The 24,698-nt window shown below is 48.7% G+C and overlaps 1 protein-coding gene across 10 annotated transcripts in view; it reads right to left on the reverse strand.

Annotated features, from left to right (window-relative positions):
- Window positions 1–390: 390 nt before the first annotated feature.
- ANKMY1 (ankyrin repeat and MYND domain containing 1) overlaps window positions 391–24,698 on the reverse strand; it is a 66,444-nt gene continuing 42,136 nt past the window's right edge. For 3 of the 10 annotated variants that reach the window (XM_077155625.1, XM_077155626.1, XM_077155627.1), the window contains exons 15-16: window positions 24,438–24,598; window positions 7,218–9,216 (exon numbers count right to left, since the gene is read on the reverse strand). In XM_077155625.1, coding sequence (XP_077011740.1) covers window positions 9,019–9,216; window positions 24,438–24,598 — 359 coding nt within the window. In that variant the 3' untranslated portion in view covers window positions 7,218–9,018. Of the gene's footprint in view, window positions 926–7,217; window positions 9,217–20,309; window positions 23,730–24,437; window positions 24,599–24,698 lie in introns of those variants that run through there. The other 7 variants (XM_077155624.1, XM_077155619.1, XM_077155623.1 and 4 more) reach the window with 5 other exon arrangements.

Below are 24,698 nucleotides of genomic sequence, written 5' to 3' on the forward strand. Positions count from 1 at the left end.
GGTGCTCAGCCTTACTCCTACCTACCTCACCCCCAAGGGGTCCAGGTTGGTGGGGGTGAAGGGCCAGGGCAGGGGCTGCTGCCAACACCTACTGGGCCCTCATAGTCACAGGCACCCGCTGCTCTGGGCACGTGTCCTGCTGCTCCTCTGACCCCAAGAAAATTCTGGTTCCTGTCAGGTGGCCAGAGACACCTGGGGGCCAGGGGGTGGGGTCAGCTCTGTCCTGAAGCTGGGCCTGGCCTTGGAAACCCTGAAACCCTGTGAGGCCTTTCCACAGCATGGGCCCTCCTTGGGCACCCTGCAGGCCTGGGCCAGCCGGGCTGGCAGCTCTCACCCGGCCTCAGCCCCCTTCCTGTGGGGCCTGGGGGGGTTGCTGGTGCACAGGCCCACAGGAAGCAGGTCTTCTGGGGTGGCGGGGCTGTTGACACGGCATTTTATTGGGTCTGGGGGGGGGACAACTGTGCAGAGGCTTAACGGAAGCAGATCTCCTGAGGGGGGGCTGCTGACGTGGTACTTTATTGAGTGCCACCTGGCCACGTGCTGACAGCGGCCCTGTAATGCTGGGCCCTGGGTGCTGAGAGCACTTTGGGGCCCCACGCGAGTGCAAGGGTCAGCACCTTAGCCCCAGGCTCGGGGAGCAACAGCTCGCGCAGCGGGGCCCCCAAAGGGGCTGAGCATGAGTTGAAACCAACCCCCACCCCAGTGGAGCAGGGGCCACTGGCACCCGCAGTGGCCTTGCTCCTCCACCCTGGCAGTGCCGGGGTGCCGGGCACCCAGTGGTCCAGCTCCAGCCCTGTAGAAGAGGGGTGAAGGCAGCTCCCTGCTCAGATGGGTGGTTTCAGGGTGCCCAATCTGGGGGGCATGGCCCTGTTCATCTTCTGGGGCTTCCAGAAGGATTTCTGGGGGTTCTTCGTGAACGTTTTCCCTGTTGGGAAAAAGAAAATAGGTGAGGCAGGTACCCACACAGGTGAGTCAACAGGTGTGATACAGCAAGAGGAGGCATCAGGGTGAGCTCGGGACACTGCCCTTCGGCATCTGCCAGCCCTGGGCAGGCCTGGCCTGCCGCTGAGCCCTGGCCCCCTGCCCGCCCACCTGCTGCCGCCTCACTGGGCATGCAGCACCAGCTCCTGGCATTGCCATGAAATCCAAAGCTCAGACATGCTCCAGGGGCCACGCTGAGGGCTGGAGAGAAGCCGGCCTCTGCTACACCTGCACCTGCACCTGGACCTGCCAGCCAGCCACACTCCTGCAGACGTCCCGGCCCCCACACCTGCCTGTGGGGGCCTCAGAGGGCTGGCTGTGGGCATCTGCAGCAGGCTGTCACCCTGGCGGTGGGTGGCACACGCGTGCACACACATACGCACACGCAGCCACACCCACACACTGTTCCGCTCCAGGTGAGGCCAAATGCTCTGTTCCTTTACCTTGGTCTGGAAACAAGGTGGGGAAACTGACCCCCATACGTTGATCACCTTCCCACCCCACAAACTTACGTTCCTTCTGAAGCAGCAGGAGGGTGGTAAATGGGGTAGGGGTCTGTCCTGCTGACCACTGAAAGTCGTGCAGTCACAGGCCAGGGCTTCGGAAATGGCAGAATCCAGACCTCAGCAAGACGCTGGCCTGGGGACCAAAGGACAGACCCCGGGGCCCAGCAGCAAGGTTGCCGGCTGGCACGAGGGGGGTCCAGGGCCTAGCCCTGCAGGCTGCATAGGATTCCAGGAGCTGCTCCATGAAGGAGCCGGGGGCAGGAGGGGAGGCAGTCACTGCACGGCAGAGACCCCATCCCCACTGGAGAGGCCCCCACCCCACACATGAGTCTCTCACCCTGCAGGGTAAGCTTCTGTAGATCTAAATGTTTGTCTTCCCTCATCTGGCCTGAAAGCATGAACCTTTGCAATTTCTAGCAAAACCCCTTCCCGGAAAACCCAAGTATGCCCACAAAAACTTATCAGAAACCTCCAAATGAGCAGCAGTTCACACGAAATGCATCGATCTGGGGAGTCAGAGCTAATGTTCAGACATGAGAGTTACAAAAAAGCAGGAGAAAGTGTCAGAAAATGCCTAATTTGAAAAGATTACTGCAACCTGGTAAGCTAAGTTAAAAGAGCCTTTTCCCTAGATGCTGGACAAAACCAAACAACTATTTTTTGTTTGTTTTGTTTCTTCGTTTCATTGTCTTTTTAAAAATATTCTTATTTAAGAAAACCAACACTTAAACCAACAAAAGTGGATTATCTCAGTTAGCTTAGCCATAGGCATATTTAAATAAAATATCTAATCATAAAACCTGTTCGTGCAGTAATTTTCATAAACCAATTTAAAATTGAAGCAACAGGAAGAATCTACAAATTCAGATAGCAAAGTTCTTAAATCCTAAATATTAAACACTAAATGCATTTGACCAGTTGTCAAAACTGAATGTTATCAAAATATTAAGTTATTACAAATACCTCCATTGCTACAGTAATGACCTATGTTACTAAACATTTTTCTGATTTCAGGAAAATATGAAGATACAAATATTTTTATAATTGACATATGAAAATCTTAACCACCTAAAATGAATATCCTCGTTAGCTTACCCATAGGTATATTTAAATAAAATATCTAAGTAATCATTATATAGCCTGTTTGTACAATATATTTCATAAACTAATTTAAAATTACAGCATGGAAGGAAAAAATCCACAGATACAGATACAAGAGTTTCTTAGTTTACTGCAAAGAGATGGAAACAGCCAAAATGTCCATCAACAGAAGAGTGGCTAAACAAACTGTGGTATATACATACGATGGAATATTATGCAGCTTTAAGACAGGATAAACTTATGAAGCATGTAATAACATGGATGGACCTAGAGAACATTATGCTGAGTGAGTCTAGCCAAAAACTAAAGGACAAATACTGTATCGTCCCACTGATGTGAACGGACATTCAAGAATAAACTTGGAATATGTCATTGGTAACAGAGTCCAGCAGGAGTTAGAAACAGGGTAAGACAATGGGCAATTGAAGCTGAAGGGATACAGACTGTGCAACAGGACTAGATACAAAAACTCAAAAATGGACAGCACAATACTACCTAATTGTAAAGTAATCATGTTAAAACACTGAATGAAGCTGCATCTGAGCTATAGGTTTTTTTTTGTTTTTATTTTTTTTTTACTATTATTATTACTTTTATTTCTTTTCTCTATATTAACATTCTATATCTTTTTTTGTTCTGTTGCTGGTTCTTCTGGACCGATGCAGATGTACTGAGAAACGATGATCATGCATCTATGTGATGATGTTGAGAATTGCTGATTGCATGTGTAGAGTGGTGTGATTTCTAAATGTTGGGTTAATTTCTTTTTTTCCGTTAATTAATAAAAAAAAAGTTTCTTAGTTTCTAAATAGTAAACAGTATCCTAAATACCATTCGATTAACTATCAAAACTGTGTGTTCTCAAAATATCAAAAAAAAAGTTATTACAAATATCAGCTTTGCAGTAGTATTGAGTCATATTACTAAACGTTTTGAGATTTTTTGTTTCAGGAATTTGTTTTATCTAATATAAAGTCGCCTATAGCTCAGCTCCCAGCACCCTGGGACCTCAGTCCTGGTCATCTCTCCACTCCCTACCTTGTCTCATGGAGCAGGAGGGACCCCGTCCTTCCTGCCCCATCACCTTCCCAGAAGCCCCTCAAACAGCTGGTTTGGAAAGTGCCCGTCACCCACACCCTTGAGTGGGGCCTAGAAAGTCACCCCAAACCCTGAGTGAGTGGACAGCGAACCACTGTTCCCAGGGGAAATTCAGGGCCCGTCCATCTTTCCATCACCAGATCGATACATAACCTTCTTACGTGTATTTCTGTTTACAGACCCCTTCCTATAAGTGGTGGGATCATCAATGTCGTGCTCACAGCCAGCAGCCCATACCTGGGCCTGAGCACAGTCCCCATAGCACACATTTTCCCAGGAAGGCCCACCCCTGCCTTCTTCCACAGGGGTCACTAGACAGCACTTCAGCGCTACACTCAGGCCATTTTAAGCACCAAAGTCACCAACAAAAAAGCACAAAAATATGAAAAATTGGCACTAAATACACCTCCAGAAGGACCCGTGGTGGCGAGAAGGCAGTGCCACCTGGTTTGCCTAAGCTGGGAACACGTGTGACACAAATATTTCACCCCTCCATGCATATCCACAAATGACCACCCACACACCACAAGGATTGATTTGGGGCTTACAAATAAGTGAGCAGGCAAATTCACATACACGGCGTCTGCATATACAATGAACACTGTTTTTGAAATGACAGGAGTATGAAATCCCATGTACTAAAAATAAGCCAGGACATGGATGCCTAAGAGCCACAGCAGAGTGGGGAGGGGGTGTCAGATGCAGAAATGCCCACTGAGAGTAGGGGTCCGGTGGTGGCCTGTGCACAGGCAGGAGGGGCCTCCAGGCGGGGTCCGGAGCTGGAGCTGGAATGAGAGCTGTGTAACCTGAGCACCGAAAGGAGCAGAAATGTTCTGCCTCCTGGCACATGGCGAGGCCAAGGGCTGCAGGTAGGAGAAAAGCCTCCCATGAAGACTTAAACTCTTAAGACTGAACCCTGCATGTTTGGTTTGTCCAACAGGAATTCCCAAGCTTCACAATTTACCAAAATGCTGCTCCTTGCCTAAAAGCAATGACATGAACGGACACAAAGCTGTCTGTACAGGTCATCCCCAGGGAGGCCCCTGAGATCTGGTGGGAGCTAAGACTGCACCTGGCTCCCATAAAGAGGAGTCCCCTGTGCGGGGCAGGGGGGCAGCATGAATGCAGCCCCCAGGTGGCCAAGGGCAGCTGCTGGCTCTGCTCATCCTGTCGGGCTTCAGGACCAGCCGCTGGGCAGGTACGGGAGACCATTCTGTAAGTGACAGCGGGACGCTGGACAGCCACTGGAAAAATAAAGCAGGCGCCCTACCTCTTACTATCTGCAAAAAACTTATTTTGGATGAAATGTAGAAAGTAACACTTTTAAAATACAGAGACGCTCGGGAGGGACAGGCAGGAGATACACGAAGCAGAGATACCCAGATGGACGACAGTGACTGCTCGGGACCACAGCCAGGGGCAGCCAGGCCGCTGCACCCCTCAAGAAGGGCCAGCTCTGTAGAAAGCAAGGGCAAAGACCAGACAGGACATGCCCAGAAGTGGGACACCTAATGGCCAATCAGCAAACACACAGAAAATTCATGTTGCTTGCCATGGAGGAAATGCAAAAGGAAACTTTGGAAAGGATCGTAAGTCATTACTCTTAAAATAATTCGGCACATTGCGTATGGAGCTACAAATGAAAAGCAAAACCACCACCCAGGATGAGGAGGTAGGGTTTTAGTTGTTGTGTTCTGGTTCTGTAAAAAACAGGGCATTTGAGCATTTGAACAGGATGGGGTGGAGAGAACATCTGTCAGTCAGAGGAGATAATTCAGGGGTTCTTTTTACTATTTGTTGATCCTTTTAAAAAATGTGCAGATCCAGGTTTTGTAGGGCCTTGAAGCTTATACAGTCGGGCCAGAGGGGATGGACTCTTTAAGAAAAACAATGCAAAATTCCATCCACAAAATTAAAGAAGGGGCCTTGGCCACTGCAGGGGCCCTCGTGGCATCTCAGCCTCCTGCGATCACATGGTGAAAAGCGCCGCATTCTTCCCAGGGGAGGAAGCCAGGGACAGAGGCTCCAGGACATCAGGGTGACCGAGAAGGAAACCTGCAGCCCCGAGCCGGCCCCGGCCCCCCAGCACAGGTGCCCCTGCTTTCAGTGGAACCCGAGACCTGCAGATTCCGGGCCCTTTATCTCGGTGCCGCAGCTCCAGCCTGGAATGCCGCCCTTCTCCCATCCTAGCTCCCTCTCCCTACCCTGCCTGGGTGCCCTGAGGCCCCTGGCCGCTGCCCCCACCTCCTCGGCCAGGGAGGAGGTCCCACTCTCCTGAGAGCCCAGGTATGGGGCGGCCCAGGCCCAGGGACAGGGGTGCATCCCCTGCTCCCCAGGCTCCACTGTGTGGCCAAGCCCCTTCACCCTTGAGCCCCGGCCTCCCTCCACTCACTCCACCTCGGCTCCCGCCTCGGCCACAGCACACCCAGCTCCCGGTGCCCCCACCGCACCTTCCCGCTCTCAGGGCACCCGGTCGCCACCCTCTTCTCCCCAGGACCGTCCTGGCCTGCCTCGGGCCCTGCTGCCTCTGAGCACCCCGCCACACCTCGCACCCCCTGGGGCCTTGGACTCAGAGCAGGGGGCAGCACTGCGAGCAGGTGCCAGGCCCACCCAGCAAGGATTCACAAGGGTGGGCATGGGAACCACGAGACTGAGAGCCAGGCCCCGGTCAGGGAGGGCAGCCCCAAGGAGAGGCCAGGTCAGCCCCGGGCACCTGCTAAAGCAAATCCTCCACCGCCTGGCAGCCCTGCACGCGCACGCGCTCATGCTCACACTCACACTCCTGGAGAAAAACGCTGGCACGACTGGACCAGGCTGCAGGGGCACTTCCCTGCCCGACAGCCACCCTGTGCGCCCCCACCCTCCTCTCACCCAGCCGCTCCCCCCACCTTCGATCCCTGTGAAAACCTGAGCCCTTCCCCTCCCCCAACTCCCCTCCCCTTTCCATCTTCTCTCTTCTACCTTCTTCCACCTCCCTTCTCCCACAGCCCCAGCTTTGCCCTCTCCACGATGCAAGACTCCCCTGCCCATAGGACTCTGACTGCCCCACATCCCTCTCCTCTCTGCCCAGCCCCTCCGAGCCTCTGTGCCAAGGTCCTGCAAGGAGGGGACTGCGCGGCAGCCCCCAGGCCCTTGCTCCACCCACCCCAGTCCCTTCAGCCCCTCACCCCACCAAACCTCTTCTCTCCACCCCACCCCCTGTCCTTACCCCACAATCCCCAGGTCTTGTCCTCTCCATCCCACCCTCACCCTTTCTCAGAACCCCATGTTCGGGGGACTCCTCCCAGACCATCTCTGGCGTTTCCAGAATACCTGCCCCTGTTGGCTCCTCTCCAGCCTCCTGCTCTCAGCTGCTGCCCTGTGAGTCCAGAGACCTTGGCCAGTGTCTCCGGCCTCGCCCCGGGAGCCCATCCTAGCCAGGCAGCTGTGGGCCCCTCGCCCCCAACCCCTGCCGGACCCCATCCCAGCACCTACCACCCCCACCCCTGCCCCGCCTCCATCCCCAACTCCCTGAACCACCCCCGCCGCTGCCAACCTGCCTTTTCTCCTCGTCTCCTTCCAGCACGTGGCCACCACCCCTCCAGCGGCCAGGCCACCCTGCCCCCTGCAACCAGTCCACCCGCTGGGCCGTACTAACTGCCACCACCCAGTGTGGAGGGGCCGCCAGGATGGGTGTGGCAAGCCAGACAGAGCTGAGACCCCGGACTCGGCCAGAGCCAGGGCTCCTGGGGCTTCTGTGTGCCCTAAGGTCTAACCAGCAGCAAGTCAGTGATCAAGACCCGGCGCCTGCCGTATCCTCGGCAAGGTCTGTCTCTCTCCAGGCTAGTTCCGGGCTGTGTCTGTGGCATGGCACTGCCGATCCAGAGGCCCCGCAGGCCCAGCCACGCTGCCTGCCGCCCAGGGCTGGGTCCTCAGCCTTCCAGGGCCCAGGGACCTCCTGCGGCCTCCTCTTAGCAGGGTGGCTGAGCGCTGCGTTCACCCAGACCCTCTGCTCCTCCAGGCCCCTTGGGCTGCCCGTGCCTCCTGGCAAGACCCAGCCGGGGCCACATGTCCCCTCTGGCATGGAGGTGGCCTCGTCGGGAGCAGCATACACTGGCAGGGGAGGACGGGGAGGCTTTAAGGAGGTGCCTAGGCCGGGCCCTGGGTCCTGAGAGGGCAGCTTCTTAAGAAACCCTCCGTCTTCTCAGCAGTGGCGATGGTGGGGGCGGGGAGCTGACTTGGTTTGGAGCCCGGTGACCAGTGTAAGCCCGAGGAGCCTGGGCTCTGTGGCTGCAGCCCCTGGAAGACAAGAGCTAGGCAGAAGGCTGGTCCGAGCCAGGCTACCGTGTGGCCTCAGCCTCTCTGATCCTCGGTCTCTTCCTCGGGGAATAGGACACGGCTCATCTCCAGAGGGGCTGGTCGGGGGGGAGGGCTAGGACATGCCTGAGGGTGATGGGTACAGAGCTTCCTCTGAGGCCTGGGCAACACCGCTGGGCTGCTGAGACCCAAGAGAACCTCCCGGGGCCATGATGAGAGTTCTATTCCCCACTCAGTGCTCAGCTACTGAGCAAACAAGCACCAAAGTGTCCATCCGCTGCCTGACAGGCCCCGCGTCACCCAGTGGGACACCCAAGTCCCACCTGCACCCAGAACCTGGGCAGGGGTCCCTCTGCACCCACCACCCTGTTAAGGGTCCCTCTGCACCCAGAGCCCGGGCAGGGGCCCCTCTGCACCCAGCACCTGGGCAGGGGTCCCTTCTCCACCCAGCACCCGGGCAGAGGACCCAACTGCACTGAGCATACAGGCAGGGGTCCCTCTGCACCCACCACCGTGGTAGGGGTCCCTTTGCACACAGAGCCTGGGCAGGGGTTTTTCTGCACCCAGAGCCCGGGCAGGTGTCTCAACTCCACCCAGAGCCTGGGCAGGGGTCTTTCTGCACCCAGAGCCCAGGAAGGGGTCCCTCTGCACCGAACGCGTGGGAAGGGGTCCCTGTGCACCCAGCGCCTGGGAAGGGGTCTCTCTGTACCCAGTGCCCAGGAAAGGGTCCTTCTGTACCGAGAGCCCGGGCAGGTGTCTCAACTTCACCCAGAGCCCAGGCAGGGGTTCTACCTGCACCCACCACCCTGGCAGTGGCCCCCCCTGCACCCAAAGCCCAAGCACCCACCTGCTGCCCACTCTGGGGGCCTGCGCAGTGAGAGGGAGAGTGGAAGCCGTGCAGCCCCCGAGGAGGCTCCTAACACCTGCATCCCCCACCCCCATGGTGGGGACTAAGGGGTCATGCCCGCGTCCCTGCTCGCCTGGCAGCCCTGCCTGGGTGGGGGTGTCGGACCCCGATGCCTGCGTGGATGACGCTTCAGCATAGGCTCCGCTTCTGTAGCTCCCCGCCCACCAAGCGAACACCCCTAATGGACCACCACACTCTTTCGGGGCTGCACAACTCAGAACTCCGTGTTCGTGAGCACTGGGGCCGGGCGGCCCTAGAGCAAGGCTGAGGGCTGGGCGTCTGCACCTGCTCAGAGCAGCTGGGCTTTCGTGGGTTCGTCCTCCAGCCCTGAAAGGACACAGACAGCAGCAGAGGCCATGGTAGCACAGGTGCGTGGACACCCTGAGAACAATCTGCGTGTGGAGCCCCCGACGGCCAAGGTCGTCCTTGGCTCCTGTGGGCATCAGCAGTGCGGCTGTGAGAGGGGACGCTGGCCACGGCGGCCACGTGAAGCCCCAGGGACCAGCTGCCTGCGTGCCGGGGCCCTGTTGGGCAGTGGGGGCTCTGCGGCCACGCACTGCTCTGGCCGATCTCTGTGCCCTGCAGGGAAGGGCCGGGGAAGGGGCCAGGCCGAACATGTGTCCAGAGTTCGGCACCCCTCCCCCCAGACACCGCGGGGTGCTGCTGGACCCTGAGGCCAGAGACCTCCATGGCTCCTGGCCGGCTGCCGTGGGGGCCTGCCGGATGGTGCACCACACACAAGGCTGGGACCACAGGGCCTAGAGGGAGCTATCTAAAGAGTCACAGGTTTAAAAAACGTAACGACGAGAAAACCCCACGAAAGCGGAAGCCCGGCTGACGGCCGTGCGGTGAGGCGCCCAGTGCTCACAGAAAGCCCCGGCAAGGCCAGCCGGCCGGCCAAGAGGACAGGACAGGTGGAGCTAGGTACAGAATGAAGGCTCAGGCCGGAGGACGTCCTATTGACATGAGGGAGAGAGCCGTCAGCAAGAAGAACAGCCAGCTCGCCCAGGAGAGGTGCAGGGCATGACACACGAGGGCAGGACAAGAAGAAGCTTCTTGGAAATGCTCACAATCTGACTAATGTTTCCATTGAGACCTGTGGCCTGCGACTCACTGCACACCCACACACTTGAACCCTGTCACCCACTCCCTAAGCGCCCCATCCCCACCCCACTCTTACTCGCCCCACACCCCCACCCCAAGTGGATATCAGTAGCCAAAAGAAGGAAAGAGGACCCTTACCTCACACCCTGGACAAAAATTAACTCAAAGTGGATCCAATGCCTAAATATAAGAGCTAGCACCATAAAGCTCCTAGAAGAAAATGTAGGGAAACATCCTCAAGACCTAGTATTAAGAGGTGGCTTCCTAAAGTTTGCATCCAAAGCATAAGCAACAAAAGAAAAAATAGATAAATGGGAGCCTCTCAAAATCAAATGCTTCTACACCCCAAAAGACTTTGTCAAAAAGGTGAAGAAACAACCAACTCAATGTGAGAAAATATTCGGAAATCACACTTCAGACAAAGGTTTGATGTCCCGTATACATAAAGAGATCACACAACTCAACAGCAAAAGAACAAACCAATTATAAAATAGGTTAAATATATGAATAAGCATTTTTCTGAAGAGCAAATACAGATGGCTCAAAAGCACATGAAGAGATGCTCATTTTTATTGGCAATAAGGGAAATGCAGATACCAATCACACCTATAAGAATGGCTGCTATTAAACAATAGGAAACTACAATGTTGGAGAGGATGTGGTGAAACTGGGACCCCTATGCACTGCGGGTGGGAATGTATAATGCTGCAGCCACGATGGAAGACAGTTTGGCAGTTCCTTGGGAAACTAAGTATCGAGGTGCCCTATGGCCCAGCAATAGCACTACTTGGTAGATACCTAGAAGAGGTGAAAGCAGTGACACAAACAGACATTTGCACATTGATGTTTACAGCAGCATTATTCAACATCGCCAAAAGACGGAAACAATTCAAGTGCCCATCAACAGATGAGTGAATCAACAAAATGTGGTCTATACATAGGATGGAATATTATACAGCAAAAAGGCAAAATGACGTCTTGAAGCATATGACAAGATGATGAGCCTTAAGGACATAAAGCTGAGTGAAATAAGCCAGACAAAAAAGGGTAGATACTACATGATTCCATTTTTATGACCATGGTAAAGATAAAATCAGAGGCTTATAATACCGAAAATAGGGGACTTAGAGATACATAGAAGCTAGAGATAGGTGAACCATTAGCTAATGAGGTTGAACTCCAATGTAAGGGAACAGATAGGAGCAAAGGTGGTTGCCTAGTGGGTCTAGAAGTAATATTACCATATTGAAGGTGAACATAATTGAAAGGGATTGTTTAGACCTATGTGTCCCACTGATTGACACTACAAATATAAATAAGTTCTATGCATGAATTACTGCAAAGGTATGATTCGTGTACAGAGTGTTTAAGTCCAGAGAACAGAGGGAAAACTGCTACTGCATGCTATGGGCTGTGTTTAACAGGAAAACATCAGCACTACCACAGCAACAGCAGGGGTAAATGATGGGGCGGGAGAGGGTAAAGGGTTAGGGAGAGGTTAAATTTTTTTATTTGGTGAGGGTTATTTATTTGCTGTCTTTTCCTTGGGAATAATGAAATCATCTAAAATTGAGAGTGCTAATGGATTGTGGACATTATACATGATGCCTAATGAATGCAGGTGGCACTGACTGAGAAGTAGATTGGTGAACGATGGTGTATACATATGATCAAATATTGTGCTGCTACAAAAAGGAATGAAGTTTCAAGGCATGCAACTATGTGAATGAACCTGTGGGACATTAGGTGAGGCAAAATAAGCCAGAAATGAAAGAACAATTATTGTATGGTCTCCTTTAGAAAATGTAAAAACTTGAAACCCATGATGTTGTCAAACATTAGGGACACCCAAACCAATAGGCCAAGCCCTTGGTCTTGAGGCTTACTCTTGTGAAGCTTATGTAGCTAGTGGAGAGGCTTAGACTACCTATAAGTATGCCTAAGAGTCTGCAAGTGAAACCATTGCCCTCCCCCCTATGTACAACATGACATCCAAGGGTGAAAGTTTCCCTGGCGACATGGGAGATGACTCCTAGGGATGAATCCAGAGCTGGCACCATGGGATCAATAATTCCATCCTGACCAAGATGGGGAAAAGAAGTGTAACTAATAAAGTATCAGTGGCAGAGAGAGTTCAAATAGAGTCGAGAGGCTACTCTGGAGGTTGCTCTTACTCAAACTTCAGGCAGACATTGCTACCCCCATCATAACCTGCCAAACTGCAACCAGGACCATTCCAGCCAATCCTAATGAACACTTAGGGCAATATATAAGATTCCATAAGGGTTCCATGCACCACAGTAAGTTTCCAGAAACCTACAACCTCCAGATGGGTCCTTGGTCCAAATAAATCCTGAAACCTAGAGGGCCCAGTCTCTCCAGAACATCAGCTAGTTCCATCTTCCTATCCCATATTACTGACAGCCCCTTCCAACATGAAAAAGTTAGAATGACTATAGCCCACTAAAGGTGGAACAGAAAGATAAAAGATGATGGTGGAGTTACATAGAGAAGGTAGGGTTTAACAAATGAATATGATTGCTGATTCATTAAACTGATATTTCATTTAGTCTTCAGTATCATAGAGGAACTAGAAGTAAAAACTTAAAATTGTGGAATTGTAACCCATACCGAACTCAGAAATCTGTTCTACAACTAACTGTTGTGATATGCCTTGAAATTTATGGCTTTTTTGTATATACACTATTTTTCACAAAAAAAAGTCGATTGTGGTGTGTCATGGTCAGGTTTGTGTGTCAACTTGGCCAGGTGGTGGTACCTGTTTGTCTGGTTGGGCAAGTGCTGGCCTGTCTGTTGTGATGAGGACATTTCATAGAATTAAATCATGATCACGTTGGCTGCATCCACAGCTGATTCTATTTGTAATCAGCCAAGGGGAGTGTCTTCTGCAATGAGTGATGCTTAATCTAATCACTGGAAGCCTTTTAAGGAGGATTAAGAAGAGACAGGCTCTCTTCTCTTCCTGCTTTGGCCAGCGAGTCTCTCCTGTGACATTCTTCCAGCCCCTCCATCGGAACTGTCAGCTTCAGAGCCTGCCCTGCAGATTTTGGACTCTATGTTCCCATGGTTACATGTGACAGAAATTTTATATTTATGAATATTTTCTGTTGATTCTGTTTCTCAAGAGAGCCCTACAAATACAATTGGTAGCAGGAGTGGGATGCTGCTGCAGTTTGCAAATACCAAACATGTTGGAGTGGCTTTTTAAATGGATAAGGGGAAAATTTTGAAGGAGTTGCAAGGAGCTTCACAGAGAAGGCCTAGAATGCTTTGAAGAGACTGTTGGTAGAAATGTGGATTCTATAGATACCTCTGAGAAGGCTCTTGAAAGAAATGAGGTGTGAGTCATTACAGACTGGAAGGAAGGTTATCCTTGTTTTAAAATGGCAAATAATCTGGCAAAGTTGACTAGTGGCTTTGGCTGGAAGGCAGATTTTAAAAGCCATGAACTTGGATATTTAGCAGAAAAGATTTCCAAATTAAATGTGGAAAGTGCAGCCTGCTTTCTCCTCACAGCTTATAGTCAAATGCAACAGGAAAGAGACAAGCTCAGCCAGGTGGTAACTCCAATTGCAGCTGTTGTTCCAGATGTGGTATCATTGCTTGACTTGCTTGAGCAGATCAATACATCCCCTGGTAACTGTGGATGTATTGATCTGGCAAATGCTTTTTTCTCAATAGTTGTTAGTAAGGACCACCAGAAACAGTTTGCTTTCAGCTGGCAATGTCAGCAATATACTTTCACTGTCCTACCTCAGGGGTATATCAACTCCCCAATCTTATGTCATAATCTTGTCCGCAGGGACCTTGATAGTTTCTCCCTCTTAAAAGACATCACACTGGTCCATTATATTGATGATATCATGAGCAAGAAGTAGCAACTACTCTAGACTTACTGGTAAGGCATTTGCATCTCAGAGGATAGGAGATAAATCCAACAAAAATACAGGGACCTTCCACCTCAGTGAAATTCCTAGGTGTCCAGTGGTGTGGGGCATGTCGAGATATCCCTTCTAAGGTGAAGGATAAGTTGCTACATCTGGCCCCTCCTATAACCAAAAAAGAGGCACAATGCTTAGTTGGTCTCTTTGGATTTTGGTGACAACATATTCCTCATTTGGGTGTGCTACTCTGACCCATTTATCAAGTGACCAGAAAAGCTGCTGATTTTGAGTGGGGACCTGAACAAGAGGAGGCTCTGCGACAGGTCCAGGCTGCTGTGCAAGCTGCTCTGCCACTTGGACCATATGATCCAGCAGATCCAATGGTGCTTTAGGTGTCAATGGCAAATAGAGATGCTGTTTGGAGCCTTTGGTAGGCCCCTATAGGAGAATCACAATGCAGACCCTTAGGATTTTGGAGCAAAGCCTTATCATCTGCTGCACATAACTACTCCCCTTCCGAGAAACAGCTTTTGGCCTGTTAGAGACTGAATGCTTAACCTTGGGCCACCAAGTTACCATGAGACCTGAGTTGCTTATCATGAGCTGGATGTTGTCTGACCCATCAATCCGTAAAGTTGGGCGTGCACAGCAGCACTCTATAGTAAAATGGAAATGGTATATCTGAGATAGGACCAGAGCAGGTCCTGAAGGCACAAGTAAGTTACATGAGGAAGTGGCGCAAATGCCCATGGTCTCCACTCCTGCTACATTCCCTTCTCTTTCTCAGGCCAAAGCTATGGCCTCTTGGGGAGTTCATTACAGTGAATTGTCTAAGAGAACACTCAGGCCTGGTTTACAGATGGTTCAGCATGATATGCAGGTACTATACAAAAGTGGACAGCTGCACCACTATAACCCCTTTCTGGGGTGTCCTTGGAGGACAGTGGTGAGGGGAAATCCTCCCAGTGGGCAGAACTTCGAGCAGTGCAGCTGGTTGTTCATTTTGATTGGAAGAACTGGTCGGAGGTGCATTTGTATGCAGACTCATGGACTGTTGCTAATGGTTTGGCTGGATGGTCAGGGACTTGGAAAGACCATAATTGGAAAACTGGTGGCAAAGAGATCTGGGGAAGAAGTATGTGGATAGACCTTTCTGAATGGGCTAAAAACATGAACATATTTGTGTTCCATGTGAATGTGCACCAGAGGGTGACTTCAGCAGAGGAAGTTTATTTATTTATTTATTTATTTATTTATTTATTATTAATTAACGGAAAAAAAGAAATTAACCCAACATTTAGAAATCATACCATTCTATATATGCAATCAGTAATTCTTAACATCATCACATAGATGCATGATCATCATTTCTTAGTACATTTGCATCGGTTTAGAAGAACTAGCAACACAACAGAAAAAGATATAGAATGTTAATATACAGAAAAAAAATAAAAGTAATAATAATAGTAAAAAAAAAAACCTATAGCTCAGATGCAGCTTCATTCAGTGTTTTAACATGATTACTTTACAATTAGGTAGTATTGTGCTGTTCATTTTTGAGTTTTTGTATCTAGTCCTGTTGCACAGTCTGTATCCCTTCAGCTTCAATTACCCATTATCTTACCCTGTTTCTAACTTCTGCTGGACTCTGTTACCAATGACATATTTCAAGTTTATTCTCGAATGTCCGTTCACATCAGTGGGACCATACAGTATTTGTCCTTTAGTTTTTGGCTCGACTCACTCAGCATAATGTTCTCTAGGTCCATCCATGTTATTACATGCTTCATAAGTTTATCCTGTCTTAAAGCTGCATAATATTCCATCGTATGTATATACCACAGTTTGTTTAGCCATTCTTCTGTTGATGGACATTTTGGCTGTTTTCATCTCTTTGCAATTGTAAATAACGCTGCTATAAACATTGGTGTGCAAATGTCCGCTTGTGTCTTTGCCCTTAAGTCCTTTGAGTAGATACCCAGCAATGGTATTGCTGGGTCGTATGGCAATTCTATATTCAGCTTTTTGAGGAACCGCCAAACTGCCTTCCACAGTGGTTGCACCATTTGACATTCCCACCAACAGTGGATAAGTGTGCCTCTTTCTCTGCATCCTCTCCAGCACTTGTCATTTTCTGTTTTGTTGATAATGGCCATTCTGGTGGGTGTGAGATGATATCTCATTGTGGTTTTGATTTGCATTTCTCTAATGGCCAGGGACATTGAGCATCTCTTCATGTGCCTTTTGGCCATTTGTATTTCCTATTCTGATAGGTGTCTGTTCAAGTCTTTTTCCCATTTTGTAATTGAGTTGGCTGTCTTTTTGTTGTTGTTGAGTTGAACAATCTCTTTATAAATTCTGGATACTAGACCTTTATCTGATATGTCATTTCCAAATATTGTCTCCCATTGTGTAGGCTGTCTTTCTACTTTCTTGATTAAGTTCTTTGATGCACAAAAGTGTTTAATTTTGAGGAGTTCCCATTTATTTATTTCCTTCTTCAGTGCTCTTGCTTTAGGTTTAAGGTCCATAAAACTGCCTTCAATTGTAAGTTTCATAAGATATCTCCCAACATTTTCCTCTAACTGTTTTATGGTCTTAGACCTAATGTTTAGATCTTTGATCCATTTTGAGTTACCTTTTGTGTAGGGTGTGAGATATGGGTCTTCTTTCATTCTTTTGCATATGGATATCCAGTTCTCTAGGCACCATTTATTGAAGAGATTGTTCTGTCCCAGGTGAGTTGGTTTGACTGCCTTATCAAAGATCAAATGTCCATAGATGAGAGGGTCTATATCTGAGCACTCTATTCGATTCCATTGGTCGATATATCTATCTTTATGCCAATACCATGCTGTTTTGACCACTGTGGCTTCATAATATGCCTTAAAGTCAGGCAGCACGAGACCTCCAGCTTCGTTTTTTTTCCTCAAGATGTTTTTAGCAATTCGGGGCACCCTGCCCTTCCAGATAAATTTGCTTGTTGGTTTTTCTATTTCTGAAAAATAAGTTGTTGGGATTTTGATTGGTATTGCATTGAATCTGTAAATCAATTTAGGTAGGATTCACATCTTAACTATATTTAGTCTTCCAATCCATGAACACGGTATGCCCTTCCATCTATTTAAGTCTTCTGTGATTTCTTTTAACAGTTTTTTTGTAGTTTTCTTTATATAGGTTTTTTGTCTCTTTAGTTAAATTTATTCCTAGGTATTTTATTCTTTTAGTTGCAATTGTAAATGGGATTCGTTTCTTGATTTCCCTCTCAGTTTGTTCATTACTAGTGTATAGAAATGCTACAGATTTTTGAATGTTGATCTTGTAACCTGCTACTTTGCTGTACTCATTTATTAGCTCTAGTAGTTTTGTGGTGGATTTTTCCAGGTTTTCGACGTATAGTATCATATCGTCTGCAAACAGTGATAGTTTTACTTCTTCCTTTCCAATTTTGATGCCTTGTATTTCTTTTTCTTGTCTAACTGCTCTGGCTAGAACCTCCAACACAATGTTGAATAATAGTGGTGATAGTGGACATCCTTGTCTTGTTCCTGATCTTAGGGGGAAAGTTTTCAATTTTTCCCCATTGAGGATGATATTAGCTGTGGGTTTTTCATATATTCCCTCTATCATTTTAAGGAAGTTCCCTTGTATTCCTATCTTTTGAAGTGTTTTCAACAGGAAAGGATGTTGAATCTTGTCAAATGCTTTCTCTGCATCGAGATGATCATGTGATTTTTCTGTTTTGATTTGTTGATATGGTGTATTACATTAATTGATTTTCTTATGTTGAACCATCCTTGCATACCTGGGATGAATCCTACTTGGTCATGATGTATAATTCTTTTAATGTGTTGTTGGATACGATTTGCTAGAATTTTATTGAGGTTTTTTGCATCTATATTCATTAGAGAGATTGGCCTGCAGTTTTCTTTTTTTGTAATATCTTTGCCTGGTTTTGGTATGAGGGTGATGTTGGTTTCATAGAATGAATTAGGTAGTTTTCCCTCCACTTTGATTTTTTTGAAGAGTTTGAGGAGAGTTGGTACTAATTCTTTCTGGAATGTTTGATAGAATTCAGATGTGAAGCCGTCTGGTCCTGGACTTTTCTTTTTAGGAAGCTTTTGAATGACTAATTCAATTTCTTTACTTGTGATTGGTTTGTTGAGGTCATCTATTTCTTCTTGAGTCAAAGTTGGTTGTTCATGTCTTTCCAGGAACCCGTCCATTTCATCTAAATTGTTGTATTTATTAGCGTAAAGTAGTTCATAGTATCCTGTTATTACCTCCTTTATTTCTGTGAGGTCAGTAGTTATGTCTCCTCTTCCATTTCTGATCTTATTTATTTGCATCCTCTCTCTTCTTCTTTTTGTCAATCTTGCTAAGGGCCCATCAATCTTATTGATTTTCTCATAGAACCAACTTCTGGTCTTATTGATTTTCTCTATTGTTTTCATGTTTTCAATTTCATTTATTTCTGCTCTAATCTTTGTTATTTCTTTCCTTTTGCTTGCTTTGGGATTAGTTTGCTGTTCTTTCTCCAGTTCTTCCAAGTGGACAGTTAATTCCTGAATTTTTGCCTTTTCTTCTTTTCTGATATAGGCATTTAGGGCAATAAATTTCCCTCTTAGCACTGCCTTTGCTGCGTCCCATAAGTTTTGATATGTTGTGCTTTCATTTTCATTCGCCTCGAGGTATTTACTAATTTCTCTAGCAATTTCTTCTTTGACCCACTCGTTGTTTAAGAGTGTGTTGTTGAACCTCCACGTATTTGTGAATTTTCTGGCACTCCGCCTATTATTGATTTCCAACTTCATTCGTTTATGATCCGAGAAAGTGTTGTGAATGATTTCAATCTTTTTAAATTTGTTAAGACTTGCTTTGTGACCCAACATATGGTCTATCTTTGAGAATGATCCATGAGCACTTGAGAAAAAGGTGTATCCTGCTGTTGTGGGATGTAATGTCCTATAAATGACTGTTAAGTCTAGCTCATTTATAGTAATATTCAGATTCTCTGTCTAGATGTTCTGTCCATTGATGAGAGTGGTGAATTGAAGTCTCCAACTATTATGGTATATGTGTCTATTTCCCTTTTCAGTGTTTGCAGTGTATTCCTCACGTATTTTGGGGCATTCTGGTTCGGTGCATAAATATTTATGATTGTTATGTCTTCTTGTTTAATTGTTCCTTTTATTAGTATATAGTGTCCTTCTTTGTCTCTTTTAACTGTTTTACATTTGAAGTCTAATTTGTTGGATATTAGTATAGCCACTCCTGCTCTTTTCTGGTTGTTATTTGCATGAAATATCGTTTCCCAACCATTCACTTTCAACCTATGTTTATCTTTGGGTCTAAGATGTGTTTCCTGTAGACAGCATATGGAAGGATCCTGTTTTTTAATTCTTTCTGCCAGTCTATGTTTTTTGATTGGGGAATTCAGTCCATTAACATTTAGTGTTATTACTGTTTGGATAATATTTTCCTCTACCATTTTGCCTTTTGTATTATATATATCATATCTGACTTTCCTTCTTTCTGCACTCTTCTCCATACCTCTCTCTTCTGTCTTTTTGTATCTGACTCTAGTGTTCCCTTTAGTATTTCTTGCAGAGCTGGTCTCTTGGTCACAAATTCTCTCAGTGACTTTTTGTCTATAAATGTTTTAATTTCTCCCTCATTTTTGAAGGATAATTTTGCTGGATATAGGAGTCTTGGTTGGCAGTTTTTCTCTTTTAGTAATTTAAATATATCATCCCACTGTCTTCTAGCTTCCATGGTTTCTGCTGAGAAATCTACACATAGTCTTATTGGGTTTCCCTTGTATGTGATGGATTGTTTTTCTCTTGCTGCTTTCAAGATCTTCTCTTTCTCTTTGACCTCTGACATTCTAACTAGTAAGTGTCTTGGAAAACGCCTATTTGGGTCTAATCTCTTTGGGGTGCGCTGCACTTCTTGGATCTGTAATTTTAGGTCTTTCATAAGAGTTGGGAAATTTTCAGTGATAATTTCTTCCATTAGTTTTTCTCCTCCTTTTCCCTTCTTTTCTCCTTCTGGAACACCCACAACACGCATATTTGTGCGGTTCATATTGTCCTTGAGTTCCCTGATACCCTGTTCAAATTTTTCCATTCTTTTCCCGATAGTTTCTGTTTGTTTTTGGAATTCAGATGTTCCATCCTCCAAATCAGTAATTCTATCTTCTGTCTCTTTAAATCTATCATTGTAGGTATACATTGTTTTTTCCATCTTTTCTACTTTATCCTTCACTTCCACAAGTTCTGTGATTTGTTTTTTCAATTTTTCTATTTCTTCTTTTTGTTCAGCCCATGTCTTCTTCATGTCCTCCCTCAATTTATCGATTTCGTTTTTGAAGAGGTTTTCCATTTCTGTTCGTATATTCAGCATTAGTTGTCTCAGCTCCTGTATCTCATTTGAACTATTGGTTTGTTCCTTTGACTGGGCCATATTTTCAATTTTCTGAGCGTGATCCATTATCTTCTGCTGGCATCTGGGCATTTAGTCAGAATTCCCTTTCAAACTGTTGGACCCAACAGTTTGAAAGATTTTTCTGTGAAATCTCTGGGTTCTGTTTTTCTTATCCTGCCCAGTAGGTGGCGCTCGTGGCACACGTTTGTCTGTGGGTCCCACCAGTAAAAGGTGCTGTGGGTCCTTTAACTTTGGAAAACTCTCGCCATGGGGGAGTTTCGCCAGCCGAAGCGGCTTCGAAGAGTGCCAGCCGGCCCGGGGGTCCGAACGCGTGGAGGGTTGCTGGCCGCCGCAGCCTGTGAGAGCGCCCGTCCAAATTTCCTAGTCGGCCCGGGGTGCTAAGCGTGGCGGGAGGGCGTCGGCCACCGCAACCTGGGAGAGTGCACCATTCCCAGCCGGACGGGGAGTCACGTGTTTTGAAGAGACACCCCCCCCGGTCACCGTTCTCCACGGCCTGGGGATTTCCGATCCAATTCTCTCAGTTGGTCCGGGGGGGTGCGCATGGTGGGGGCGCCAGTCGCCGCGGCTTGAGGGGACCGCCTGCCCAATTCTGCCAGCTGGCCCAGGAAGGAGGAAGGGAGGGACTCCGGCCGCTTGCCGCCCTGCCCGGGAAGCCCGCGCCCCTCGGCGATCTCACCGGAGCGGGTTCTCTCAGCCAGTCAGCCGTTCCAGGATGGGGTATGCTGTCTTTTTGATCTCTGTCGTGGCTCCGGGAGCTGTTCTGTATCGTTTCTACTCCCCTAGTAGCTGTTCTGGAGGAGGAACTAAGATCCGCACGTCTTACTAAGCCGCCATCTTATCCGGAAGTCCCCAGAGGAAGGTTTTAATAATCAAGTGGATAAGATGACCCGTTCTGTGGATACCAGCCAGCCTCTTTCCCCAGCAGCTCCTGTTATTTCCCAATGGGCTCATGAACAAGGTGGTCATGGTGGTAGGGATGGAGGTTATGCATGGGCTCAGCAATATGGACTTCCACTCACCAAGGATGACCTGGCTGCAGCCACTGCCGAGTGCCCAATCTGCCAGCAACAGAGACCCACACTCAGCCCCCAATATGGCACCATTCCCTGAGGTGACCAGCTGGCTACATGGTGGCAGTTTAATTACATTGGAACACTCCCATCATGGAAGGGGCAGCGATTTGTTCTAACTGGAATAGACACATACTCTGGATACGGGTTTGCTTTCCCTGCATGTAATGCTTCTGTCAAAACTACCATCCGGGGGCTTACAGAATGCCTTATCCATTGTCATGGTATTCCACACAGTATTGCTTCAGATCCAGGAACACACTTCACAGCAAATGAAGTGTGGGAATGGGCACATGCTCATGGAATTCTCTGGTCTTACCATGTTCCCATCATCCAGAAGCAGCTGAATTGATAGAACAGTGGAATGACCTTTTGAAAACTCAATTATGGTGCCAACTAGGTGGCCATACCTTGCAGGGCTGGGGTAATGTTCTCCAGGAGGCTGTGTGTGCTCTGAATCAGCGCCTGCTGTATGGTGCTGTTTCTCCCAAAGCCAGGGTCCATGGGTCCAGGAACCAAGGGGTGGAAATGGGAGTGGTACCACTCACTATTACCCATAGTGATACACCAGGAAAATTTTTGCTTCCTGTGCCTGTGATTCTGAGCTCTGGTGGTCTACAAGTTTTAGTTCCCAAGGGGGAGTGCTTCCACCAGGAGAAACAACAGTGATTCCATTGAACTGGAATCTAAGACTGCCACCTGGTCACTTTGGGCTACTCATGCCCCTGAATCAACAAGCCAAGAAATGGGTTACATTACTGACTGAGGTGACTCTGACTATCGGGGGAAATAGGACTGCAACTGCATAATGGAGGTAAAGAAGAGTTTTCCTGGAATACAGGAGATCCCCTAGGGTGTCTTCTAGTACTACCATCCCCTGTGATTAAAATCAATGGAAAACTGCAACAACCCAATCCAGGCAGGACTACCAAAAACTCTGAAACTTCAGGAATGAAGGTTTGGGTCACCCCACCAGGCAAAGAACCATGGCCAGCTGAAGTGCTTGCTGAGGGTAAAGGGAACATGGAATGGGTAGTAGAAGGTAGTGATAAATATGAACTACAATCCCATGATCAATTACAGAAATGAGGACTGCAATGCCGTTTTGTTCCTATTATACTATTTAAGTTGTAAGATACCAAGTTTAAGAATGAATATTACCCAAGGACTTGCACCCTACTCTGGAGCGGTTTAATGTGTTTTCAGTTCTATGCAGGACAGTTGAGTACTGGTAGATGAGGGGGAAAAAAATGGTTCTTTTATTGTTTTCTATTTAGAAATTAAGTATGGTTTAAGGTGTTGTATATAGCTGCCAAATTTACAAGGGGTGGACTGTCCTGGTCAGGTTCATGTGTCAACATGGCCAGGTGGTCGTACCTGTTTGTCTGGTTGGGCAAGTGCTGGCCTGTCTGTTGCGATGAGGACATTTCATAGAATTAAATCATGACCACGTCAGCTGCATCCACAGCTGATTCCATTTGTAATCAGCCAAGGGGAGTGTCTTCTGCAATGAATGATGCTTAATCTAATCACTAGAAGCCTTTTAAGGAGGATTCAGAAGAGACAGGCTCTCTTCCTGCTTCACCTGGCAAGCTTCTCCTGTGGAGTTCATCCAGACCCTCCATTGGAATCATCAGCTTCACAGCCTGCCCTGTGGATTTTGGACTCTAATGTTCCCATGGTAATGTGAGACACTTTCATAAATTTTATATTTATGAATATTTCCTGTTGATTCTGTTTCTCTAGACTCAGAGAACCCTAACTAATATATGGCAATTAAAATATATATTCCTTCTAGCCTCTAATGTTCTGGAGCAGCTGGAAGGAAGAATCTGTGAGGATCATATATATGGTAGCCCATGACAAATACTGGAATCTGTCCTGCAACTACTTGTTGAAGAGTGCTTTGAAAACCACTACTTTTTTCTTTCTTTGCTTTGTATATGTTATATTATGCTATAAAAACAAAAGCCTGGGAGGGTAGGCTCCCCATAGGAATTAGGCGACGGTGCCATCTTGGTTGCCCTCCTTTACTGGCTTCTTTCCTAAACGCTAAGTGCCTGCTGCAGACGTATCATCAGGACAGGACATAAGGCTATTTTCGAGTAGGGAAAGTTATTTTACAGAAACATCTTTAACAGCCTAGAAAGATGCCGCGGCCTAAATTAGAGAAACGGGTTGTACACGAAGCAGCAGGGACCCCGCTTCCGCTCCTATTGGGTGCATCTGTGCATAGGGGACTCGTGGGCCCAGGCCCTCCTGCCGGGGTCGGGAGCCTCTGAGTCCTTGTCTTTGCTCCTCTGGCTTCTGTGAGCTGCAATGAGCAGTCCCAGGAGAAGCCTTGTCCTTTCCGGAGTGGGGGGCTGCCTGCCCCCGCAGCTGCACTCCTGGGGCCCTTTGGGGGACCTGCGCCCCCAGCCAGGAGCCCACCCCAAAGGCACCTGAGGCCACAGGGGGACGGCACCAGAGGGGGTGGCTGAAGGGGACCAGCACGAAGCCCACCCATGTCTTGTGGTCGGGGGTACAGCGTCCAGCACACCCCTCTGGTGCCTGCAGACACGCCTGCGGCCACAGGGAGCACCCAGTGTCCAGCAGGGAGTCCCCTCAGCACTCGTCCTGGCCCTGTGGGACCAGGCCATACCCCACCTTCAATCGGGACACTCCACCTGGTCTTGCCAACTCCAGTGGAAAAGAGCCAGGCTGCTGCAACCCCCTCGCTGAGCAGCTTCAACGGGAAGGACCTGGGAGGTGGTGCCCCCTGCCCGTCTACCCAGCCCCGCACTCCCTGCTTACCCGCCTGCACCTACCGATGCCCGCCCACTACCCGCACCCACCCCTGCCCCCGCGGCCCCCGCGGCCCCCACCCACCTGCACGTACTAATGCCCGCCCCCTACCCGCACCCACCCCCACTCGCACCCGCCCCTGTGGCCCCCACCCGCCTGCACGTACCGATGCCCGCCCCCTACCCGCACCCACCCCCTGCTCCTCGGCCCCTACTCACCCACCCCCACCTGCACGCACCAATGCCCGCCAGGGCGCCGCAGTCCCGCCCGTGGAACTCGCTCCAGGCCTTGCTCTTGCAGTACTTGCCGCAGGTGAGCACCGCGTAGCAGCGCACGCACGGGGACAGGCGCACCCCGACCGAGCGGCCGCACTGGCAGCAGAACCTGAAGAAGGGGATCCTGCGGGGAAGGCGCGGCCGTCAGGCAATGCCGGGGGTCCCACATCCCGACCGACCCAGAGCCGCGGGGGGCCAGCTGCCACGGGTGGAGCTGATGGTCG

Source organism: Tamandua tetradactyla, chromosome 3 (assembly GCF_023851605.1).
Source record: "Tamandua tetradactyla isolate mTamTet1 chromosome 3, mTamTet1.pri, whole genome shotgun sequence".
NCBI lineage: Eukaryota > Metazoa > Chordata > Mammalia > Pilosa > Myrmecophagidae > Tamandua > Tamandua tetradactyla.